Source organism: Larimichthys crocea, chromosome XIII, assembly GCF_000972845.2.
Source record: "Larimichthys crocea isolate SSNF chromosome XIII, L_crocea_2.0, whole genome shotgun sequence".
Lineage (NCBI taxonomy): Eukaryota > Metazoa > Chordata > Actinopteri > Sciaenidae > Larimichthys > Larimichthys crocea.
In genome coordinates, this window is record NC_040023.1 from 39,481,995 (window position 1) to 39,505,000 (window position 23,006).

General features: G+C 39.2%; 1 protein-coding gene across 4 annotated transcripts in view; it reads left to right on the forward strand.

Annotated features, from left to right (window-relative positions):
* Positions 1-3,066: 3,066 nt before the first annotated feature.
* Positions 3,067-23,006, forward strand: part of LOC104922109 (uncharacterized) — a 70,840-nt gene continuing 50,900 nt past the window's right edge. For 2 of the 4 annotated variants that reach the window (XM_027287198.1, XM_027287199.1), the window contains exons 1-34: positions 3,067-3,155; positions 4,353-4,421; positions 4,538-4,562; positions 4,690-4,707; positions 4,983-5,045; positions 5,593-5,729; positions 5,810-5,956; positions 6,438-6,495; positions 6,577-6,624; positions 7,023-7,091; positions 7,893-8,032; positions 8,228-8,359; positions 8,456-8,513; positions 8,599-8,670; positions 8,781-8,861; positions 8,972-9,052; positions 9,163-9,243; positions 9,394-9,446; positions 9,532-9,600; positions 9,691-9,715; positions 9,804-9,830; positions 11,240-11,308; positions 11,426-11,565; positions 11,665-11,784; positions 11,935-11,989; positions 12,221-12,265; positions 12,374-12,430; positions 12,512-12,660; positions 12,908-13,009; positions 13,105-13,153; positions 13,239-13,319; positions 13,601-14,101; positions 14,212-14,259; positions 14,436-14,572. In XM_027287198.1, coding sequence (XP_027142999.1) covers positions 3,126-3,155; positions 4,353-4,421; positions 4,538-4,562; positions 4,690-4,707; positions 4,983-5,045; positions 5,593-5,729; positions 5,810-5,956; positions 6,438-6,495; positions 6,577-6,624; positions 7,023-7,091; positions 7,893-8,032; positions 8,228-8,359; positions 8,456-8,513; positions 8,599-8,670; positions 8,781-8,861; positions 8,972-9,052; positions 9,163-9,243; positions 9,394-9,446; positions 9,532-9,600; positions 9,691-9,715; positions 9,804-9,830; positions 11,240-11,308; positions 11,426-11,565; positions 11,665-11,784; positions 11,935-11,989; positions 12,221-12,265; positions 12,374-12,430; positions 12,512-12,660; positions 12,908-13,009; positions 13,105-13,153; positions 13,239-13,319; positions 13,601-14,101; positions 14,212-14,259; positions 14,436-14,572 — 3,036 coding nt within the window. In that variant the 5' untranslated portion in view covers positions 3,067-3,125. Of the gene's footprint in view, positions 3,156-4,352; positions 4,422-4,537; positions 4,563-4,689; positions 4,708-4,982; positions 5,046-5,592; positions 5,730-5,809; positions 5,957-6,437; positions 6,496-6,576; positions 6,625-7,022; positions 7,092-7,892; positions 8,033-8,227; positions 8,360-8,455; positions 8,514-8,598; positions 8,671-8,780; positions 8,862-8,971; positions 9,053-9,162; positions 9,244-9,393; positions 9,447-9,531; positions 9,601-9,690; positions 9,716-9,803; positions 9,831-11,239; positions 11,309-11,425; positions 11,566-11,664; positions 11,785-11,934; positions 11,990-12,220; positions 12,266-12,373; positions 12,431-12,511; positions 12,661-12,907; positions 13,010-13,104; positions 13,154-13,238; positions 13,320-13,600; positions 14,102-14,211; positions 14,260-14,435; positions 14,573-15,241; positions 15,405-15,515; positions 15,665-16,776; positions 17,333-17,442; positions 17,565-17,662; positions 17,765-18,236; positions 18,295-18,741; positions 18,859-19,540; positions 19,616-19,703; positions 19,838-20,140; positions 20,267-20,443; positions 20,502-21,029; positions 21,102-21,219; positions 21,313-21,464; positions 22,532-23,006 lie in introns of those variants that run through there. The other 2 variants (XM_027287201.1, XM_027287200.1) reach the window with 2 other exon arrangements.

Below are 23,006 nucleotides of genomic sequence, written 5' to 3' on the forward strand. Positions count from 1 at the left end.
AATCTCAGTAACAATCTCAGTATTGTATCTTCAGCCTCTGTCAAGATTTGAACTGAATGTGTGCTGTCAAACTGATAAATGAATATAAATGTACTTTTAAAAAAAAGGCATGAATCCTTTGTCACATACATTCTAACATGAAATCATGGTGTCATGCCTTGGACATGCATCACAGGCAAACCTTACTGTTGCCACACCTGTACATATTTAGACGTGTTCTGTGTTTTATTTCATACTAATTAAACACAAAATATAGTCATCATTATAAATTATTTTAACATTTAGTACAATATTTTCTGACAACATAGGGACTAATGAAGCCTCGATCTGCCAGCCTGTAGCAGAGATGTCTAGCAGGCTACAGAGGAATTATTATTATATTTTTTTTTTACCTAACTGATGCTGAACCAAGTCACATCATTTGAGTTAATTTCTGTAAAGGTCTGTAAAATCCTTCAGGTGCAACAACACCGATCTCTCAAAGGACTTCATGACTACAGATGTGAGCCCAAGAGATGCTGGCTGCAGACCTCCACTGTCAGGCACCTCCACTGTCAGGCCTGGAAATGAACGGCATACATTTCAAAATAAAACTGCAGACCTCCACTGTCAGGCCCGGAAATGCATGTGTGTTTGTATGTTCATCAATGATTAATCATTAATCAAAATCAGTTAAATGTAAACGTTAGTGCTCTTTATTCAGAAAACCCTCATCTCACATCTACATTTCAGGATCTGGTTATTATAGACACAGATTAAATGTTAAATATAAATATTTCAATATTTATCATCACAGTAACATATAACGTACATGTATATGTACGTTAACGTAACGCAGCAACGGACCAACCTGCTCAGTGAGGCATCTGAAAATCATTTTCATCTGAAAATTAAAATGACCCTCTCAAAATGTCCTCTCCACCTCCCCACCCCCAAAAAACGTCATCACTTCCGGGCCTGACAGTGGAGGTGCGTGACAGTGGAGGTCTGCAGCCAGGTGCCTCTCGATGTGAGGGCAACGGGTCTGTAGTCATTCCGTCCTGTGATGGTGGATTTCTTGGGGACCAGGATTATTGTGGAGCGTTTGAAGCACAGCAGGGATCTCCAGGGATCTGTTGAAGATCTGGGTGAAGATGGGGGCCAGCTGGTCAACACAGACCTTCAGGCAGAAGGGTGACATTTTCTGATCTTCTGTCTGTGGAAAAACTGGCACACATCCTCTACACAGATCTGCTGTGCTGGTGGTGGGTCGGAGGGGAGAGGTGGCATAATGGCAGGGGTTGTTAGGTCTGAGGGGGGGACAGATGCATTTGTGTTGAATCTGCAGTAAAACACGTTCAGCTCGTCAGCCAGTTGATGACTGACCGCAGTGTCGGGGGGACGGTCTCCTGTTGTTGGTGATGTTCCGCAGGCCTCTCCACACTGATGCCGGATCGTTGACTGAAAGGCTTTCAGCATAGCTCCTCTTAGCTGCTTTCATCTTTGTCATCAGTGTGTTCCTGTCCTGGTTGCACAGGACTCTGTCCCCACTTCTGTAGGCTTCCTCCTTGGCCTGACGAAGCTGCCTGAGTTTTGCAGTGAACCAGGGTTTGTTGTTGTTGTATGTGCAGAAGGTCTTGGTGGGCACACACGTCCTCGCAAAAGCTGATGTAAGATGTCACGGTATCAGTCAGTTCATGCGGGTCTGAGGCTGCAGCCTCAAAAACACTCCAATCAGTGAAAGTCAATCAAAGCAAGCTTGTAATTCCACTTTGGCCGTTGTCTGTCCATCTCTTCACCGTCTTGACCACAGACTTAGCAGATTTCCGCTTCTGCCTTCAGGGTAAGATGAATCATGCAGTGATCAGAGAGTCCCAAGGCTGTAGGCGGGACAGAGCAGTATGCGTCCTTTAAAACAGTGTAACAATGGTCCATTGTGTTGGTGTCCTAGTGGGTTTATAGTTTGACAGTTAGTGGCTGAAGTTTTCTCCCCCAAAACAATGAGCATAGTGTCCAGGTGTTTTAGATGGGGGAAGATGCAAAATGGGCTGGACTTATGCTATGGTTGCATATAGGGCCTAAAAGGAGATGTTTGGGGACAGACAGATCAGTCTATCCATGGAGACTCTGGCTTTGTTTGTCTGTGAAGATAATAAAGCTCCATAAACCTTTATGGACCCGTCAGCACCTAAAGGCGGAATGAAGTGAGTTTGAGGAGTGTAAAGGAGGGGCATCTGAAGAGGAGGCTACTATCAGACACTATCAGAGACAGCTGCTAAGTATGATTTGCCGTATATGAAAAAGATAAAAAGACACCATTAAAATAATGACCAGATGCAGTGTAAGTTGCAAGGTAGGTACATCTGCAACATCTGTGTGTGACTTGGGTTTCATTTTCTGTGAAAGGAATGAACTTCAACTGTATTCAACTCTGAAGCTCTCTGGTGCCTTTTTTGAAGATATGATTTAAATGTTGAACAAAGTGTTACAAGATCTAGACAACAAGAATAGAGCTAATTTGGTGTTAAAGGGCTTAGTCCTGATCCGGCATCTCTCTTTCAAAATATTTTCTGTTTGGAGTCACCTACATGGGATGCTTACCGCCACCAGTTTGAGAAGCAGTGGTTTATATAATTTTTTATAATGCATAGAATTTAGTAGCAAAGTTGCAGATCGCAACCGACTGAATACCCCTCACTTCATGCTCTTGTTTCAGACACAAAAGAGAAACTACAGTGGCTGTGAAAAGGTCCCATGCAGAGCCACTGTTTGTTTGGTTTGTCCCTTCTCTGGTGGTTGTAGAAACATAATGTTTCACACAGGAACCTTTAATTTAGTTTCTGGAGAGGATCAATACTGAGCTCAGGGCAGAACTTCAGGGAAATCAGATGAGGGTTGGTAGGTCATATATTATAGGCAGGGTTAGGAAATAGATGATACACATGATGATGACACCACCACAGCATAACAGTGTGAATAAAATTCAACTCGACCTGTTTCTTTGTTGTTTTTTTCATCCTATCACCACACAGACAATCCAATCACGTGGATCTCGACGAGCCAATAGGAGGCGGTGTGCCCCCTCCCCTCCCCTCCGCCTATAACCTCTCATCTGGAGCGAAAGTTTCTCTCAGTACCTTTAAATCATGGAGCAGCAGCGCACACTGCACTGCCAGGTGGGATATATTTGCATGTTTTTGACTTCATGTGACGGCACCTGCAGCCTTATTGTGCAGCTCAGTGTCTGTAGCTTCCAGCTTTAAGTGTATATATTTATATATATTTATATATGTTATATATATAGAGAGAGATGTTTTAATTTGCAGGGCATGTGAACCGGTGTTTCGGCTGAACCGGTGTCTGTGCACGTTTGTCCGCTACTATTTCGCTGTACTGACAAACTACAGACACAGAGAGTAATCAGGCTTCATGATCCAAGTTTTTACATCACAGCAACACGTTTTTACATATTGCCATACACTCACTTTCTGCTACAGTCTGCGTTTTTTAAGCCTAGTTATGGATGTGAATGTATCCTCTGCATTGGAGCACCTTTTTTGGCATTTAGAGAATTCAAACGACTCTTATCAGGACAAGGAAATACTTCAGAGTGATTTCCTTCAGTTAGGAAGCTTCCTGAGCAATAAATCTATTTGATTGCACTGCTGGGATTTGGAGGGGAAGTGTTCCTCCTTGCTGTTCTTGGAAGAATAAACTCATTTTCTGACTATAGAGAAGGGAGTTTCTAAAATAACAGACTGGCTTTATCCAAGCCAGACCTTAACTTTCTCAAACTCAGCTGATTAATCCACACTAACTCTGTCAGGTCATGTCCAGAGATTGAGGAAATCACACCCAGGACACAACTTGTTTCAACTTCAGAAACAGCGCTCAACCAGACATTAAGACATTTTCCCACAGGTCATCTATGTGATGAGAAGCTACCACCAGACACACAGTGTCAGGAACACTCACTGTATAATAAACTGTAAATCATATCATTATCTAAAGGATTCATTCTCACCGTCCACATCCAGTTTTTGTTCTTTTTACTACAGTCTACTCATGCTGTGTGTACTGTATATACTTCAATTCAAGTTAGGTGTGTGCTATCTCTGCCTTCTACTGTAATTGTCCATTCTCTGTGGAGTCCTGCGTCTTCGCTAAAAATGTCAAAACAAAATAAGTTACAGCAGTACATTTTCCTCTCACCTCAAGCTGCATGGGGCCTTCAGTTTCTTAAGTCCTTAATCACCTGCTGTTAACATAATTGTGAAGCTAAAAGTGGTGGTGGAGGTTTCCTGTTGTAAAGCACCAGAAGACAAACTATTACCCATTTCGAAGTGAGGACTAACACACTTTTCTGTTTTTAGGTCTGTCTAACCAGTTTTAACTGGATATCTGGTTTCAAGAAACATGTGCGCTCAAAGGAACATCGAAAGGTGGTCATTAAACTACATGTACACTTAACCTGTTGGTTACCAAAGCATTCGCTAGAATAGGCACACAGTTCTCACCCTGAACCATTCACCATGTTTTCTCTGTTCTTTACCAACAGAAAATGGGGGAAGTCTTCCAGAAAGGTATTGCAACAATTTTTTAAACCTTATTTTGGCATGCATTTAATTTCTTGTATTTCCAGCATCTCTTACTTAGATTTTTTTATCTAGTTCATTAATCTTTGTTTTTTTCCCCCTCCTACCTGTTTAGATAAGTTCAAGGGTAACGGTAAGCCTGCTTTCTTGTTTGGTGGTTTTTTTTAAAGGTGTTTCTAGAAGGAGTTCCTGCTTACAGTTTAACAGATCTGTTGAACGCATGCACTCCTCAGCTTAATTAACATTGAATATGAACCGTGTATCCTGTGCATTCATCGTGTGACCTTGCATGAGAACAAACATAATGTGGACTGATAACCGATGGCTCCCTTGTGCCTTTAGCTTTTACCAGCGTAAGTTTAAAATTGAGGTAATATTTCTTTGTTTATTGTTCTGTTTCCTCTACAGGCTTCTTTCCCTCCGTTAAGCTGGTGGGTGCAAAAGCCAAATGTGACAGCGGAACCATCATAGGTTAGTAAAACATTTTAAGTGCACATGACACACAAAACAGATTTACTGTCAAAGAAAAGGTTCAAGTGAAGCATCAAGGTACGTACATTCTTGACAAATTCAAGGTCTGCTTACTAGCTTTTTTTTGAGGGCTGTGTGTGATATGATTGAAAGCTCTAATAAAAGCTTGTAAGTGGACCTTTTTAGTTGGGTGTGTGTTTTATTGTATCACAGACCTGAGGCCAATATATTCACGGTGTGTAACACTTGTAACAAACACATCTGACAAAGTTTCAAGTTGTTGATTTTGTGTAAAGAGATGATGAGAAACGAGAGAACATTGTGCACGTCATTGACATGAGAGTAAATTCATGTCCTTTCATGTTCAGACAAAATTTCAACTTCGACATCATTTTAATTCAATAACAAACTAGAAATCTATCCTGTCACACAATCATCATAACTAAAGGCAAGCAATGTGTCATGTGGGGTCATTCATTCAGTGACAATGTAGATGAAGGTGAACATTACGTTTTAATATAATCATTCTAATTTAAATCTCTTCCAGGTTTGTCTCTGCTTACTCTGTGTTTCAGTCAAGACGCGCAAAACAGTTTTTACCTGTGTCATGTCTGTGAGGAAAAGGTTTCATCAGACAGGATTACACACCACGTCTGTTCTCGTGACCACTGCAGCAACTACTTTGTGAGTGCTGAACATGATAAAAAAATTAACCAGTGTTTTAAAATTTGGAAGCAGAGTTTCATTTATATTTTATATTTTAGAACTACACAGACCCTGATGTACTGAGTTTCGCCTGGGTGCCCAGCATGGATATGAGAGTCATTCTGGAGGCTCGGCTAACAAAGGAAGAAAAAGAAGAAGGGCCCGGGCAACTACAGGTCCGTACCTGGAGCCCTGGGATCTTAAATGTACGTATCGAAACAATTTTATTATTTTTGTTTGTGTGCCATTTTTGGCTGCTTTTCTTGGTTTTAAAAAGCTCTTAAAACTCAGAACCAAATAGTGCACAGGCAAAATTAGCGACTAGATGGTGAACATAGTGGAGCATTTAGCATCTTAAGAACCAGGTACTTCCTTCAGAAGGCGACAGAGACTAAAACAGGGCTAAGATGAGACCCAATATTGCAATTCACTTCACCAAATGCCCAACAAACAGTGTAAAGATTATTGTGGTTACATTTTGTCTTTAAACCATATCTATATGTGCATGGCCGAAGATCATACTTTTTCTCATTGTCAGTGATGCATTGGTGTAATTTTCTATGGTGACACAGGTGCCATATAGGGAGACTATGTTGCAATGTTTGTGGGATGTTTGTGTTGGTCGGATGAAAGCCTTTGTAAATTACAGGCGATGTTATCTGTCTTCTTCACTTTTCCTCTTTGCAGATGTTGGATTTACCTAAAAATCTGTTGCAAAAGTTTGAACGATGCATCTATTCTGAAGGTATATGATAGATTCACTATGTAATATTTGTTTGAGATTAAAAAAAAAAAAGTGTGAAAATGATCTAATTCTTCTCCGCAGTGATGGGCACTCTCAGTGAAAATGACAAGCTTGTGAAGCTGCTTGAAGGTGTGTGCACATTTTTCTCAAGACTCTTATTTTTGAAGAAGGGTTAAGGATAGAGTTCAGTCACCAAAACCAAACTGTGCATTGTCAGCCTGTGTCATAATAATCACTCTTATCAAGTTAATATGCATCTGCCCAAATTCTTGAAAACAGTGGCAGCAAATCTCACTACAAAGTCCATTTAGTAGCTGTTCTGTAGCTCTAAGTCATATAATAGATAATACACATTTCAGTTGTTCAACATGATCGATATTGGCATAAGCTTTTAAAATGTCAATTTAAAGAATTACAATTTGTTGACAGCATTTGTTGATGTTCATGCTATATTGTGTCGTATTTTCTGACTAAATACTGTATATCTCTTTCATTTGCTTTATCTCTCTCATCTATTCCCCCTCTAGCTGCCAGGCCAAAGAGAATGATGATACAAACATACCAAAGAGACAGCAACAGAAAGCATCCACTTCTTGGTCAGTAAATGTACACACCACATCACGTCAGTTTTTCATTTTCTGGATTAATTCAGTGTTTTTTGGGGTTTTTTTTTTTAATGCATTTAATACTGTTGGTGCCTTGATCTCCTCATGGTTCTTTTGCACCCTGACCCCTATTAGGCCAATCATTGTGGATAGTACCAATAAAATCACTCCATTCCATCTTGTTTTTGTTGTTTTTATTACCTCTGAGTGTCCAAATGAGTTGAGCTGAGACCAAAAGGTGGATGGTGAGAGAATCAAAGCAAGAATCCTCTTTTACAACACTCTACTGTTTTCTTTAGCTGTCTTTTATTACGCTGCCTGTTGCCTGTTGTCTGTTTCTCAAACAAGTCTTGTCTCCCTCCCATTTGGCAGTAAATTTATAGTGTAATTTAATAAATGCTGCAGCCTCTCAAGACCAAGAAAAGTCTGTTGTTTGAAGAAAGTTACAGTAACAATCTTACCTTCATTTCAGTACTGAGTGCTGTCTGTCAGGGAAAAGAGAAACAGATTTAGGGTTGAGGTAGATGCATGTATGAGTTCTAGGGGTACTATACTGAAAGTGTTTGGAAACATGGATAAAATTACTAGAATGGCACCATGTTATGACCCAATAAGAATATGAGGAAGGGTTTATAGGGTACAATACTAATTCAACAACAATTCACAACCGATCCATGAAGCAAACTCATACCTGAACAGACATTGTTGGTCTTCTGCATCTTTTCTTTTTGAACTAAAATTAAACTAAAATTGAACTAAAAATCTTCCCCTTCTCTGATTATGGACTTGTAGGTATGCAGCACGTTGTTGAATGCATTTGTGCGGGATCGACTGAGAGGAGATACTACCTCTGCACGCTCTGCAACCTAACTTTGGCCACCCACATGATCATCAGACACGTCCTGAGCTTTGACCACATCTCTTCTTACTTTGTAAGTAGCTATGAAATGAAAGAAAATTTTTAAAATTTAAAATGTTTGTGAAATTCCATGATGAAATCATGATTTGATTTCATTGGGATAATTTGACACATATGACTAATGTCCAAGGTTATCAGAATAGTCTACTAATATAGCTCAGCCCTGTTTGTCTATTTGTGTAATTCACATCAGTTTTAATCTGTGCAGAAAGCGTGGCACCCCTCTACTTTGCTGTCAAAGGAATGCTACGGGGATTACACAGAGTCCTTTGCCTCCATGATACTTGATTTTGCAAAGCAGACAGAGGAAATTCACGGCACTGCAAACTCTGATATGAAGGTAAATAGTCTAGAAAGTCAAGAGTGCAGGTTTCCCGCATTGATGCTTTTGTTTACGTTAATGGTTAATGTGAAACTGTATGACTTTCTGTTGCAGCAAGTGATCCTGCAGCCTGCCATATTCAAATCAGTGAATTTCACTTCTTATACAAATGGTTGGTTATTATTTTTCATGCCTCAGTTTATGCTGTATTCCTTTTTAAATGATATTTTACTAATTGAGCTTATGTTGGCTTGTAGCTTTGAAGGAACTGAAATCCATCACAAAGGACGAGAGCTTGGTTACAAACATCAAACCAGGGAACAAGCTGGGTATGTATTATTGTAGACGATGTATTAACATGGATGGGGACCTCTGACATCGTGATGTTACCTGTGTTTATAAAAGATACTTTACTAATCAAGCCTATGGTGGTTCATAGTGATGAAAGAACAGGAATCCATCAAAAAGGGAGACAACAAGAGAAGCTTGAATACAAGCATGGAACCAGGGAACAAGCTGGGTATGTATTATTGTAGACGATGTATTAACATGGATGGGGACCTCTGACATCGTGATGTTACCTGTGTTTATAAAAGATACTTTACTAATCAAGCCTATGGTGGTTCATAGTGATGAAAGAACAGGAATCCATCAAAAAGGGAGACAACAAGAGAAGCTTGAATACAAGCATGGAACCAGGGAACAAGCTGGGTATGTATTATTGTAGACGATGTATTAACATGGATGGGGACCTCTGACATCGTGATGTTACCTGTGTTTATAAAAGATACTTTACTAATCAAGCCTATGGTGGTTCGTAGTGATGAAAGAACAGGAATCCATCAAAAAGGGAGACAACAAGAGAAGCTTGAATACAAGCATGGAACCAGGGAACAAGCCAGGTATGTATTATTTTAGCAATATTACATAAGAGGGTGTGCTTTACCGTTATTATTGGCATGATAGAGATACATTATTTACTATCATTATTGGCAAAATTGGAAAATGTATTTGTACAATTCACAATATGGAACAACAACTCTTTTCTCTAGAGTGTCATACTGTGTCAGCAGAGTCTGCATCATCATACAAACTACGCTGCCAGGTGAGAAATTATAAATATAATTACAAATGATTGGATATTATTGAATTGTTTCATACAGTGAACTTTTATGTCTCCCCTATGACAGAACTGCAGTGTGGTCTTTGAGACTATATATCAATATGTCAATCATTTGTCAAAAAGGCAACACAAAGAGGTATATTAACTTTTTCATTATCTTCCTACAGAGTTTGAATGAAAATGATTTGTTGACTTTATATAAGATGTTTCTAATGCTCTTCCCCAGATGTTCACAAAATCCTTTGCTGATGGTACGTTTACTTCTCTCATTTATTATACTATTATATTTTATAAAAGCTTATTTAAATAAAATATAGTTATTTTCCCATTTTCTTACAGCTTGGGATCATGGTTCTGACCAAAGAGGTACACCTTTCTTCCTCTGTATCAACTTTTCAACACTTGTTGTTGTGTAGAATAATATACAATATAGAAAACAGTACTGGTCAAAAGGTCTTTAAATTAATAAATCCAAATTTGTCATCTGAGATGTTGAAAGATCAGCAAGGCAGTCAGTCCTCAGGACCCACAGGTGGTTATTTGAGTAGGTCCCTATTAAAATGTAATTTGTACTGATATATTATATTGGTCTAGCTTATCTGAAAACAACATATCAGCATGTTTGCATATCATTTACCACTGAGCTTGATGGTAATCTCTACCTCCTGTGCTGCACGCTCCCTGTATCCAGTCCCTTGGAGAAACAGAGCAAACTAGAGTGACAGCAAGTCAGAGTAATGACTCTGACCTTATTAATGTTATTTTTTATTTAATATCCTGAAACTTATATTTCTTACGTTACTCATTAGCACAGTCTCAGCATTTTTGGCTGGACCACAGCAAAGTGGAGGCCAACTCTATAGACGCCAAAGTTCATGGCATAGTGACTGAGTAAAGTTGTAGTGGCTGCAGCGATCAGTCTGGAGACATGTACTCTTTTACATAATATAAGTTCATCACAAACTCAGAATAGTACAATTACAGAATGCAAATTACGTATCTTCTTAGGACTGCTGGTACAAGAGGCCCTCGCTGACTAACCACAGTCTCCTTTCATTTCTCTCTCCCTCTCCTCCTTTTGTGACTTGGCGACTGTGGACACACTCTGACCCTCACCCTCTTCACAAATAATTAATATCTCAGTTACATAACATCCTTTCACGTCTCTTTATAGCATTTAGCTGGAAAATGCTGGAAAGTTCTTATTATTTGCCAGGAACAGATCTATTTAAAGCCAGAACAACCAGACTGGTATGTTACAAACACTTGACCAATTCTAAACTGTGAAATAACCCTTTAATCATCAGACTATTTTGCCACTACAGTTGCACCATTGATTCGTCGAGTTAGAGTTTCTCCACTGGCTGTTGCTACTGCACCCACACATCATCTCCACATCTAACCACAGGACTTATCTAAACAGACTGCGGTCATGATCTCTCCGACACGTCTTGCCTCATTAAAAAAAAAAAAAAGTATTAAAGCGACGTTTCTCTTTCAGTCTCGCAGATTTTCTGTTCAGGCACATAGATGTAAATACATCTTGTGTTCGAATGCCCTTTGTTAGTCAGTTTAAAAACTGCTCTGACCCTCTTGAAAGAGTTGTTGTTTCTGAGCCCTTTTTAAAAATCATCTAAAGACATTATTTGTCTCCACCGAGGTGGTGTTTCTTGCCACCACAGAATTTAACTTGTTGTTCACATCTACTAGGAAGAATCACAATTCATGTTGGTATATATTCAGCTCTTTCTTTTAACCCACTTTCTTTAAAACAGGTAGCACACCTTTCCTGGGTTTATACAAGTACGTCAAAGAGTGCTTGAGGCAGAAAAGTCCAGCAGTTGGTGAGCTGAACCCCTTTCCCCCTTTTTTTTTTTTTTTTTTTTTAATTCTGTTTTTGTATCCTTTTGAACTTAAAAAATGTGTCAGTTCTTATTTTTTTGTTTTATTTGTTTGTTCAGGTGTATCCCTGGTTGTGACGTGTGTCACCACTCAGAACCAGGCGCAACCTTTTTATGTGTGCTTTGCTTGTAAGGACTGTTTCCATGAGTCCTCTCTCTGGCTACACTTTGGCTCTCAAAAACATCTCCTACACGTGTTGGTGAGCTTTTGTAAAAGTTACACACACGCACACACAGTGGACTGTCATGGGACATACTTATTATGTTTATAATAACCATCTTCTGTCTTAAATTCTTAGCTGTACCAGAATCCCTGGCGGCTCCCTCTCGCCTGGGACAATCGTCTGGACTTTGAAAGCTTGAGGTCAATGGCATGGGAGGAGGAGAAGGAAAGAGGACCAAATGAGATGGTTGTGAAGGTAAAATTCAGTGTTTTCTCACAAATGTGTTCACATCTGTGTAGAAACGTGCAAAAAAGGCAATAAGTAACCATGCCAACCCTAACACATTTTCTGCAGACTAAATCATTTTCTTTAATCATTGCTAATTGAGAATTTTTACTTTCTCAGGTACTTCATATCCCATGTTCGTTGTTCTCGCAACTCAGCCCTAGTTACCCAGAAGGTAGGAACTGATCTTAAGTTTTTCTGTGGTAGTTTGTGAGGCAAACTGTATTTTTTCTCTGCACGTAAATACATTATTTATACAGAACAGGAAATTGTTTTGGTGCCACTAATTAACGCACAGACACATTTTTCTTTGTACCTCTAAATTTCCCCACAAGTGCTCTGTAAGATTCGAATTGGTCTGCTTAAACCATAATTTTTTTTTTTTAATTCTTGACATTGTCTGCAGTGATGAAGACACTTGTACTACACCACACTCTGTTAAACTGTGAAGGTTAGTGATAACATTATGCCATCATCACAAATAAAATGAATGAAAGTCTTTGCTTTCATTATTTTCATTTGCCTTGTGCATGTTTGTCTGTTTTTTATTTCGGAGCAGTTCCACGGTGTGAAACATACAGCAAACTCAAACAAAACGAGAGATTTCCTCTGCTCGGTGAGTACCACTGGAGGCAAAAAGTCTGGTCAGAAATCAGAATGGACGGATGTGAATGTTTTTGCTTTCACCTCATCGCAGGTCAACAGTTCCTGGTCAGACCCGACATGTGTGTCAGTCACCATGAGCCCATTGATACTAGATACCTGTGTCTGCTCTGTCAGAGGATGTTGTCAAACGATGAATGTTATGCTCATGTGTTCAGTCGGGAACACATTGCAGCATTTCTAGTGAGTATTTTTATTTACTTCTCTTAATGGCAACTGCTTTGCACTTACTGTCACCCCAAATCGTATGCAAAGGAAAACAATAGCACAGTAAGGCATGTTATTTATTTTTTATTGCATTAAACTCTGTTTTTGCAAGCTGTTAAAAGTGAATTCATGTATTAATTTCTGATGTCTTCTGGGAGACTGTATCCTTGATTAAACGTGTGTTTGTGTGTGTGTGTGTGTGTGTGTGTGTGTGTGTGTGTAGGAGCGTTTCCATCCAGGCTCGCTGAATTCAAGCGCTGATACAGAGGCCGTAGTAGACTTGGCAAAACAGGCAGCAAATATTCACTCCATATCACATGTACAGGTATCCTATAACTGGATTTTTGTACCATTCATGTAATATTTCGAGTCATACACTTTTGTTTATATTTATGTTTTAATATTTTCTGCCATCAAAAGGTAATACCACTGGAAAGGCCCATCAGTGAGCCATGCACCTACAACAGAGGTGAGTACGTGTATTGCAATGAATGAATGGTCCACATTGGTGTTTGTTACTGAATTGATGACTTTTTTTTTTTGTTTTGTTTCAGCATTATCGACCCTGGGCGGTGCAAAAAAGAGACTTGGGCTCGGAAAGCTTAAACCGCCAATATTTCCTAAAAAGAAGCTGGGTGAGTCGAGCCAAATGTATTTACAAAAATATTTTGTGATGTCAGTGTTTTATGTGAGGTTAGTTCTTTTGTGACCTTTATGACTTAACACAGCAGTATTGAAGCTTAAGTTAAGTAGAATGGTGATCAGCAATATGAATCATTGTGTAGCTGCTATATTTAACACAAACCTACACAAGCGCCAGTTTCCAAATGAGACATGGCATAGCTTGTTGTTTTTATATAATTGCTTGCTCAGTGGAAACTAAATGCTTTTTTTTAACGTCTTGTACGTTTCTCAGTCGTCAGAGAAACTTTGAAGAAGGAGAGTCAGGAGAACATCAGGATAACGGAGGAGTCCGAGAAAAAGGCCAGTCAAAAATCAACATACAACAATGAGAAGATTGCAGTAGAAGGTGGTGCTGAAATCACCAAAACACACCATGTAGAAAGTGGAGACATTGCAGGAAAGGGAGCCAACAAGGAGACCCCTACACCAAATGAAAATGATTCAGAGAGAGAGGTGGTTTCAAAAACTAGTTCAGAGGTGAAGAATGCAGGCAGTGAGACAGTAAAAGAGGAGAAGATAGAAGAGCCTACAATGGGAAAACCAGCTGAGGAGACCATAGAAAACTGCCAGAACACAGACAAAGCTGATGAAACAGAGATGGAAGAAGTCAGGAACAAAAGTAGCAAAGAGGTCCAGCAGCTTACCTCCAAAGAACAAAAATCTTGTTTGGAGCGGTCCAGCGCAGACGAGGGAGAAAGTTGCAAATCGAGTCACGAGACTGCAGAGGATAAAAGTATGTAAATTCCATATTTATTTAATGTATTTATTGTTCTCTGTTTCTCAGACTGTTATTGTATATATGTACTGTGTATATATGATATAATCTGAATCACCAACAAACAGTTCCGCTGTGGCAGTACGTGGAGAGGAAGAGCCGAGAGCCTGTGATTGGTCAGTACAAAATGGTTTTCAACTCCAAATATAAATGTGAAAGGTGGAAAGGAAAATGAAAAAATTATGCACTTTGAGTTTGATTCATTGTAACATGTCATTAATTGTTTTACAACATTTCTAGCTGTAGGAGAGATTGATAACACAATATTAATAGTGATCAGTATATCTTCTAGGCTTAAGTGCACTTCTTGAATGCTGTTGTGATGAACGAGACCCCATCTACCTCTGTGAGTGCTGCTCTCTGAAGATCCCAGAGGAAGACATCATCAGCCATGTTACTGGAGTTGACCACCAGCAGATGTATCTGGTGGTGAGTACATGCTAAACGACAGGCTTTTAAAGAATGGGTGACAAAATCCACAGTCGTCATTCTATGCAAAAATTAGCCAAATTGACTGAGAACTTCCCAAATTATGCTTGTTTTAACACAAATGTCCCTGCTGAGCCATGGTTTAGAAATACATCCTGGCAGTTTCATTTAGGTTGTTGCCAGAATAATTGAATAAATCTAAATCTATACTTAAGATCTACTTCCTTCTAAATGTTTGGTATATTTTAAGGAATTGAAATTGACAGTTCATAAATTAAAATGGTGCAAATCGCAACGATGTTGAGTGGTTGAGAAATAGCTACTAAAATTGTCGGCTTACAGGAATGTTCTATGTTTTCCTCTTCACCAATTCATTGGACATGAAATGAAATAATTTGTGATGGTCGTTTCAGCGACTCACAAAAAAGTCTGAAATTACAGTGTGAAGAATTAAATCACGAGTGAGCTCATTACTACATCACAACAGCTAACATTACTGTCAACATACTTTGTGCTTACCACAGTAATTAAACATCTTCATTACAAGAGTAAAGCCACCTTCATCAGAAATTCTTCTTCTGGTATCTGCAGTACTTTATAGCACATTGTATTCATGCAGTGTAAATGTGTAATAGTAACGCCTTCTCCTGTGTATGTTTCCATTATTAGAGTTTACAGAAACTCCCACCTTCACCTGTGGGAATGGACCTGGGGAAAAACATCAGACATTTGTCTGCGTTGTTTGAACAAGATAATGGATATGGAGATGCTGATGTTGTTGAACTGGATAAAGAGATTTATGAGAACATCTCAAAACAAACCTTCAAATCAGGTAAAGGCACAACTGTGTGTATTTTGTTCTGACTGGTTTAATTAATGTGAATACAGAACTCTGAACTTTTACTGTACTGTAATTCTTCTGTGTTTTCCACAATATACACAGCCATAGAGACAGTGAAGGCACTTCAAGCTCAGAACATCAATCTGTGTGAACTCCCTTCGACCTCAGCGCTGTCTCCTGTCCAACCTGTGGACACCTCACTTACAATCCAAGCTCAACACAAGGCGTCTTCTCACACAGATGACTGTCAGGTCAGTCAGTCATCTGATAACAAGTTAATATTTGACTTCTTTCATTGGTCATTGTAATGATGGTTTTCAATGAAGAGATGAGACCAAGATCTGAAGTTCAATGCGCTTTAGTACAAGCTCGGATTCATTCCAACATGCAACAAAATGAACAAAGACTGTTTCTCACGATTCCTTATATAGCAACTCTGTACTGTAACAGCTGCAAATCTGTTATGTTATTGTGTAGAGCTGAGAATTATTTCGGGTTAATGTTGTCGTAACTTTTTTGATCACCAGCCAGTTTCAGAAGTTACCAGCCAATCAGAATTTCCACTAGACACATTTTTTCCCGTGCAAAAAAGACAGATTATGAGAGCAACCGGATTAATTTGATCATTTTATTAACTAAAGCTTTAAATTAATCTTACAATGAAGTTCGGAACTTAAGTACATACAAAAATGATCCTAACATTTCATTACTCATTAATCCTTACATGCTATTCATGGTCTAATATGACCCATTTTTTGTGCATAACAATAAAATAAAAAAACTCGCGAGCAGCACGCGTCAATTTCCACAGAGCACCTCGAGCGGGCGGAAGCCAGACACAGAAAAGGCAAAGAGAATCCGGTGGATTTTCAAAATAAAATGCCCTGTGCAAACTGCCGGTCGTAAAAACAGACAAAAGCTAAACTAATTAACTACATAGCATATTTACAGATGTAGAAGTATGTTTAGAAGAACATACACCGGGAAAATGTCCAAAGTTTGCCTGGTGGAGACCAACTACTCTGGTGGGACGTTGGTGGGTTGCTATGGAAACGGAAGCGAGGAACAGGACAGACTTTTGACGAGCAGTCGAAAACTGTAGATAGGCAGCGTATGAATTTAAATAATTTCAAGTGAACTACATCTCAGCGTCCGCCTGTGTTTCCGGCTGCAACATCCTGTTTTCGGTTTCGTTTTTGTTACCTTTAAAATGAACATTTTACTGTAGTTTCCACAATAACCAAACGCTGCAGAACATTTTTCATTTTTCTTGACCACTGTAGTTTCTTCTATCAGCTCTAGAGCTGTTGTTCAAACTTTTAATACGTATGCATTTTTTTAATATGTTGTTATATTTCAAAAGGTGGAGAAGATGGACAGTGATGACAATTCAGAAGACCCTGAGGCACGGCTATCCTCAGTAACTGCAGCTGTGTGTGTAATGACTGAAACTACCTCTAAAACAACTGAAGTCCCCCCTGAATTAACTGAAGATGTCAAGATGACCCAGATCAAAATGTCAGGAGAGAAAAACAAAACCGAAGTAATTCCAAACACAACAGTGGGACAAACCATCCCCAGTTGCACTAAAGCCACCACGTCCAAACTGACAGCCTTTGCAACTCCCGACTCCAGCTACAGTACAACCTTTAAATCTGAAAAAGCCTCAAAACACTCTAAAACATCCAAAACTGGAGCCACTGTTAAAATGATTAAAACATCAGTTAAATCTGAAAATGCTGAATTCTCTGCCAAAACTGTACCAATGAAGAATTCAGCAGGGTCAAATGCTGATGTCGCACCAAATATTCCCACACATGCAGCTCCCCACCTGAGCGCACTCATGTCTGTCAGGCCCGCAGAGTCATCACCTACCTCTACAAGTCAGACAAAGACAAGTGAAGGCCCACCTAAAGTTGGTAAGTATTATTATTATTATTATTATTATTATTATTATTATTATTATTATTATTATTATTATAGGAACAGTCTGTATGAATTAGTCTCCTTTGCATTGTTGTCTTTACAGGCTTAAACCAGCTGATTTCAGTGTCATGTAAAGGAAGGAGGCAAGTCTACTGTCAGCTGTGTTCTGTCCGGTTGAAACATTCCAATCACGTTCTCGGCTTTGGTCACCGGTACAGATATGTGGTGCGTGCTTGAGAAGTCCTGTTTCATAAAACATTAAAGGCTTATAAAGCAGGGCCGTGTTACAGATGTTCATTTTGTGCTGTCAATAATCTTACTAGCAAATGAAGTTCCCTGGCTGGACTGCCAAGCCGCCTGCGTTGAGTGAATTGGACAAGATAGTGGCCTACTTGGCTGAGAAAGATGTAGGATCCCAGCCTCAGGTAACTCGCCCGAGTCTGCTCACACAAAAAAAGACCCAAAGTTGACAGTCTGTGTGTGGTTGTTAATTTTTGTATATATTGTATCGCACCATTAAAGCAGGTGAGGTGTCTGCACATAGATCCAATCCAAATGTCTGAATCTGAATGGCAGTGTAATCCTATTTTTTTTTTTTTTATAACGAAAACAATGTTGTCAAGCAGCATTAAATGATTCTGGTCTTCAGCATGAGGATCAGTATAGTCTTTAAAGATAAACTTTCTTGGACTGACTTTGTACTTTGTAAGCTCATATTACTACTTCTTAAGGACCCTAAATCATTAATTGAGAATGGCGAAATGATCAAGAGGTTCTTTATGTTGGTGCATTGAATTACTGTACACTAGTATGAGGTTAATGTAAGTTACACGAGAGCAGACATAAAAGTTTTTAATTAGCATTGTGTGAGCATTTCTTTGTCTTTCTTTCTATTAGAGAATAGAAGTCCATAATTACATCTACATAGAGCTGTCTCGTCTTCCAGTGGTTGAAGGTAAATATATCTTAACAACTCCTCATCTTATTCTGCACGATATACAGAGTGAAAAGTTTACCAAGAGCATCCCTTGAACTATTTAGCAGTGTTGATGGTGAGGCCAGATACTGCAATACTGTACATACAATATAATATAATACAATACAATACCAGTGTCATGACTGTAAGAAACAAAGTTCATGCCTGCTACAAAACATTTAACTACAAAGCCTGTTTGTATATAATTCGGGTAGGCTGTCGTTAAATTATCACTGAAAATGGATAACTACCGTTTAGTTTTCATCAAGTTACTCATGTTCCAGTCCAAAATGTGATTCGTATTCAATGAAACATGGTGTGATTAATGATTTACTTTTCAGGAAAATTGCTTACAGTGGAGTTTCTTTTTATTTCTCTTCATTACAGTTTTATACATATAGCCTTTTTCTCTCTCTTTATTCACAGCTTTAGAAAAAGTAAAAGAAATGCTGAGACGGAGAGACTCCCGTGCCTCGTCATCTTCCACAACTGACACCGCAGATATTTTGAGAGTTGTCTCTGCGAATCCAAGCACGAATGATTGTAAATACAAAAATCTGTTTGAATTTTTCATCCACATGTAAAAATATTTGAACTTATACTATACGTACATATGTACATGCCACAGAAGGAAATAGCTGGGCTCTCTACTGATAATCAATCAGAGCAGGAGAACAAACATGAGCTAGGGTAGTGGAAAACCCAATCCCTTATGTGTTTTGTGTTCAAATAGCATATAAGACCCAACATTGATGTATTCATACAACCACTGACACATTTTCATTGTCATGTGACCAGCAACTTGTGCATGAAGGGGATGTGCAGACTTCTTCCAGGTCTAAAGTCAAAATGAGGAAGTAACCATTATTAGGACCAGACATGACAAACAAAACATATAGAGGAAAGGAAAGTTAAATGAGTGCCATCATTGAAAGTATATATGTCATAGATGGAGAAACTTCATGATTGGTTGTCATCCCAGAAATATCAGAAATGTTGGAACACATCCCACTGGTTGAAAAAAACAAACAAAATAGGCGTAGCCTGGGAGGGGTCAGGGAGTGGTTCTGGGTCCAATACATATTCAGTCTTGTACTCAACAGAGGTTGTTTCTGCAGCTATTACATATTTTTACACATTTCACAATATAGGAATCTTTAATGCTGAAGCCTTTCTCTGAACGTTTTTAATCCACTTCAATTGTTATGCTGTATTGCTGTCACAGGCAGAAGAACTCAGGGCTCAAGTAATTTGTCCTCATACCTGAAGGTGAAGGGACTGGACAAAGAACCAATCATAGGTGGGTGTGTCCAAACCCTTTTCACTGTCATTATTTCATTTCATTTCACAAAGCATACAACATATTAAACATGGTGTGTCCTCATCAGGTCTGGGCTTTGTGTGGGAGTGCCAAGGGATATCTCAGAGTACATTCTTCTTGTGTGAGAGCTGCAGAGAGATGCTCTTCATCAGTGACATCTGTCAACATGTAGTCAGTGAGAAGCACCAGCTCAAATACATGGCGAGTAGCATCTTAATAATTAAAATGAATAATTGGAAACCTCTATAATCAAATTAAATGTAACATTTGCTCTTACCTTTGTCGTATATTCAGTTGTGATGCAGTTGAGGATGTTTGAAGAAAAACTCTGCTGACACTGTCTTAATTGTATAACAAATTTATTACAATAAGTTCAGTATCGTAAACAAAACGTTGCTTGGAGAGCCCCCAGCCGAATAATGAGACTGAGTACTAATGTTAGTATGTAACTATGCATCTATGTGCAGACACCTCACCTTTTTTTTATTTTTTATTTTTTTTTAGCAAAGTCATCGGTCTCAGTTTTTGTGGTTCTTGTTGGAGGAGGATCTACTGCAACAGATGAAACAGGAACTTTTGAAGGACACTGCCTTTATGCTGTCAGAGCAGGAGGACGACATAGATGCGCAGGTAACCCATTAGGTTCACGTGTCATGCATGTTGTTTTAAATGTCTTTGGGGTAATTTGTTACGTTTGTTGTCCTTTTGCAAGAAATGTCATTGTTTGGTGTACAAGATATGCCAATATTATAGTATTAATATTTTTCAATTGTTCCTTCATTTTTGTTTCTGTGTTCTTTCTCAAAGGTTGTACTGCTGAGACAAGACTTGTATGAATATGTTCGGACAGCCCCATTCAGTGAAGGTAGTGTTGTGGAGAAAACTTCCAAAACGTAATGAAATGACAACAAGACAGCTGCTTGCGAATCCGAACCTTTTCTTACTTTTCCTTTTCACCTTTAACCTTTTTTAACCATTCTTACATCACTCTTACATCCATTGTCAAATCACCAGATCTGGACCCAACGTCCTGTACTTTCTTATAATCATATGTCTGTGTTCTGAGCGTCACGCGAACGTAATATTGTGTATAGTGTGTGTGACTCCCTAATCTTGGTCAAGGCCGACCTGAAAACAGACTGGCTGAATGTTATCTGGTGGCACAAAAACATTCAATACTGTCCTAGCTGTGTAATCTGTGTGTCTGTGTGTTTGTGCGTTTGTGCGTTTTGTATGTCTGTGTGTGCCTTTATCATGTTCCATTCAAAAGTCCATATGTGTCACACAGAACACCACAGTAGCAGTAAACTTATTTTGCAATGGTAGACAGAAATAACGGTCCATGGGAGTATACAATAAATTAGAAAATTATCAACTGTCCTTGTGTTTTTAGCTTTAAAATTGGTGCAAAAAATCAAGGAAGAACCAGGCGTCTCTGTACCCATCATTACTCTACAACAAAAGGGTGAGTCTCATTAGCCCAGTCAGAGTCCTTTTGTCTTGCTCTTATACACAGCTTAAGTACAGTGACTCATACAGGCAGAATATGGATGAGAGTGATGGGTTTGGTTTCTGTCGCACAGACCAGCAGCCTGAGGACCGGCAGTGTCGAGGGGAATCTTTTCCCACAAAGAAGTCAATACAGGCACTTGAGACAGACCCAAGAAGTGACAATGGTATGATAATTATATTATTTAGTATTCTCTTTCAGGAAAAGTGACCCACGGTCCTAGTTTGTGCTTTGTACTACTAGTTTTCCAAAAATGGGCTCATCATTTTCTCTAAGCTGTCATAAATGTAAACTTTTCGTCTCTACTGTCTCTCCTAGATGACAGACGGAAAACAGAAGAACATCATTTCAAAAACACTGCAGTGGTTGGGATCAAACAAAGAAGCGTTTTGAGTCTTCTGGATTTGAACAGTGTCTCCTCAAAGGCTGATTCTGTTGTCTCTTCTTTCCGTGCTGCTTCTGCATGTCCACAAGACACGTGCAGGACCCTTTTGACGCCACCGGAAATCAGACCACCAGTCCCTCAGCATCAGAGGCCTATCTTCAAGTTAGAAATTAAAGAGACGGAGGTGCACCCAGGCTTCCCGTCTTCCTCTGGTGTTAGCCCTAAAATCAGTCAAACCACATCTGTGTCTCCCAGAGACGAATGCCTTTCAACCAGGAAAAGACCAGCTGCTACACCTCTTCCCCAACTCGAGCATCCTTTGCCGGCCAAATGCAGACGTGTCTCACTGCAGCCCAGGACTGAATCAGCCCCAGAGTTTACTCCAGTTAATCCTGCTGCAACCTCCACCCTCCTGTCTCCTGAAGACAAATATGCAGAACCTGTATCTGACAAACAAGACACATCCACTTTTGACTGGACAAAGTTTGCACACCTGTTGGCTCTGTTGAGAGAAAATAAGTCTGAGATGAAAATGTCCACTTATGCAAGATGTCCAAATAATGCTGGGACTAGTAACTCCTGCATTGACAGGTCATCTGAAAGTGGTATAGCTATTGGAGGTGGAGGCACCGATAAAGTTCATTATTTAGCCACTCTAGCCAACAATTTACACAGGTCCTACAAAAACGCAGGACAGCATCAACATAATGACACAGACTATTCTGCAGGTTAACATGAACCCCTCTGTCATTCACTGTGTTCCTCCAGCTAATAGACCCTCTGTGGTCAATGTCACTCCTGCGGTTTTCCATGACACTAATCGTTAAACCACGATTCTAAAATTTTAAAGGATAAGTAATTTCTGCTTTACATCTGATAAATATTGATCTGTATTTGTTTCTTGTAGACATAATTTAGTTGAGACGTGGCTTTCGCATTGTCTTTATCAATAAGATGCTTTACAGGATGTGAAGCACTACACTGATGTTCGTCCACTGAAGAAAACTGTGCCAAATGAGTTAATTGAGTAAATTTAAAGGTGCTTCTGAGCATTTTGCATCAGTAACATGTGGAGGTGCTCCAGACCAAAGATATATATTTTTTCACTTCAATTTTGGTGTATTTTTGTAATTTTTTCCCCCGCCATGTTGTTCTTTTTACCTTATTTTTAGTGTGTGCATGTGTTGAGTGTTGATGTGACTGAAAAAGGAGTACATGTTTAATGTGTGTGTGTGTATGCCGCTCTTCTTCATTTTACGCAGTAAGATTCTCATGCTTTTTTTTTTTTTAGTTTTAAACATTAACATTAAATCTTGATTTTCTTACTTGTGTCTGCACTCTTCCATTCTTCATTACAAACCATTGTCGTGACTTTTCGTGGCTGCCGAAGTCGGTTTGTGGATTGCTTGAAAAGAAAAGAACCGCCACTCATCTTGTCTTGCATAATTAGGACTTTATTCACAGAAACAAGTGAG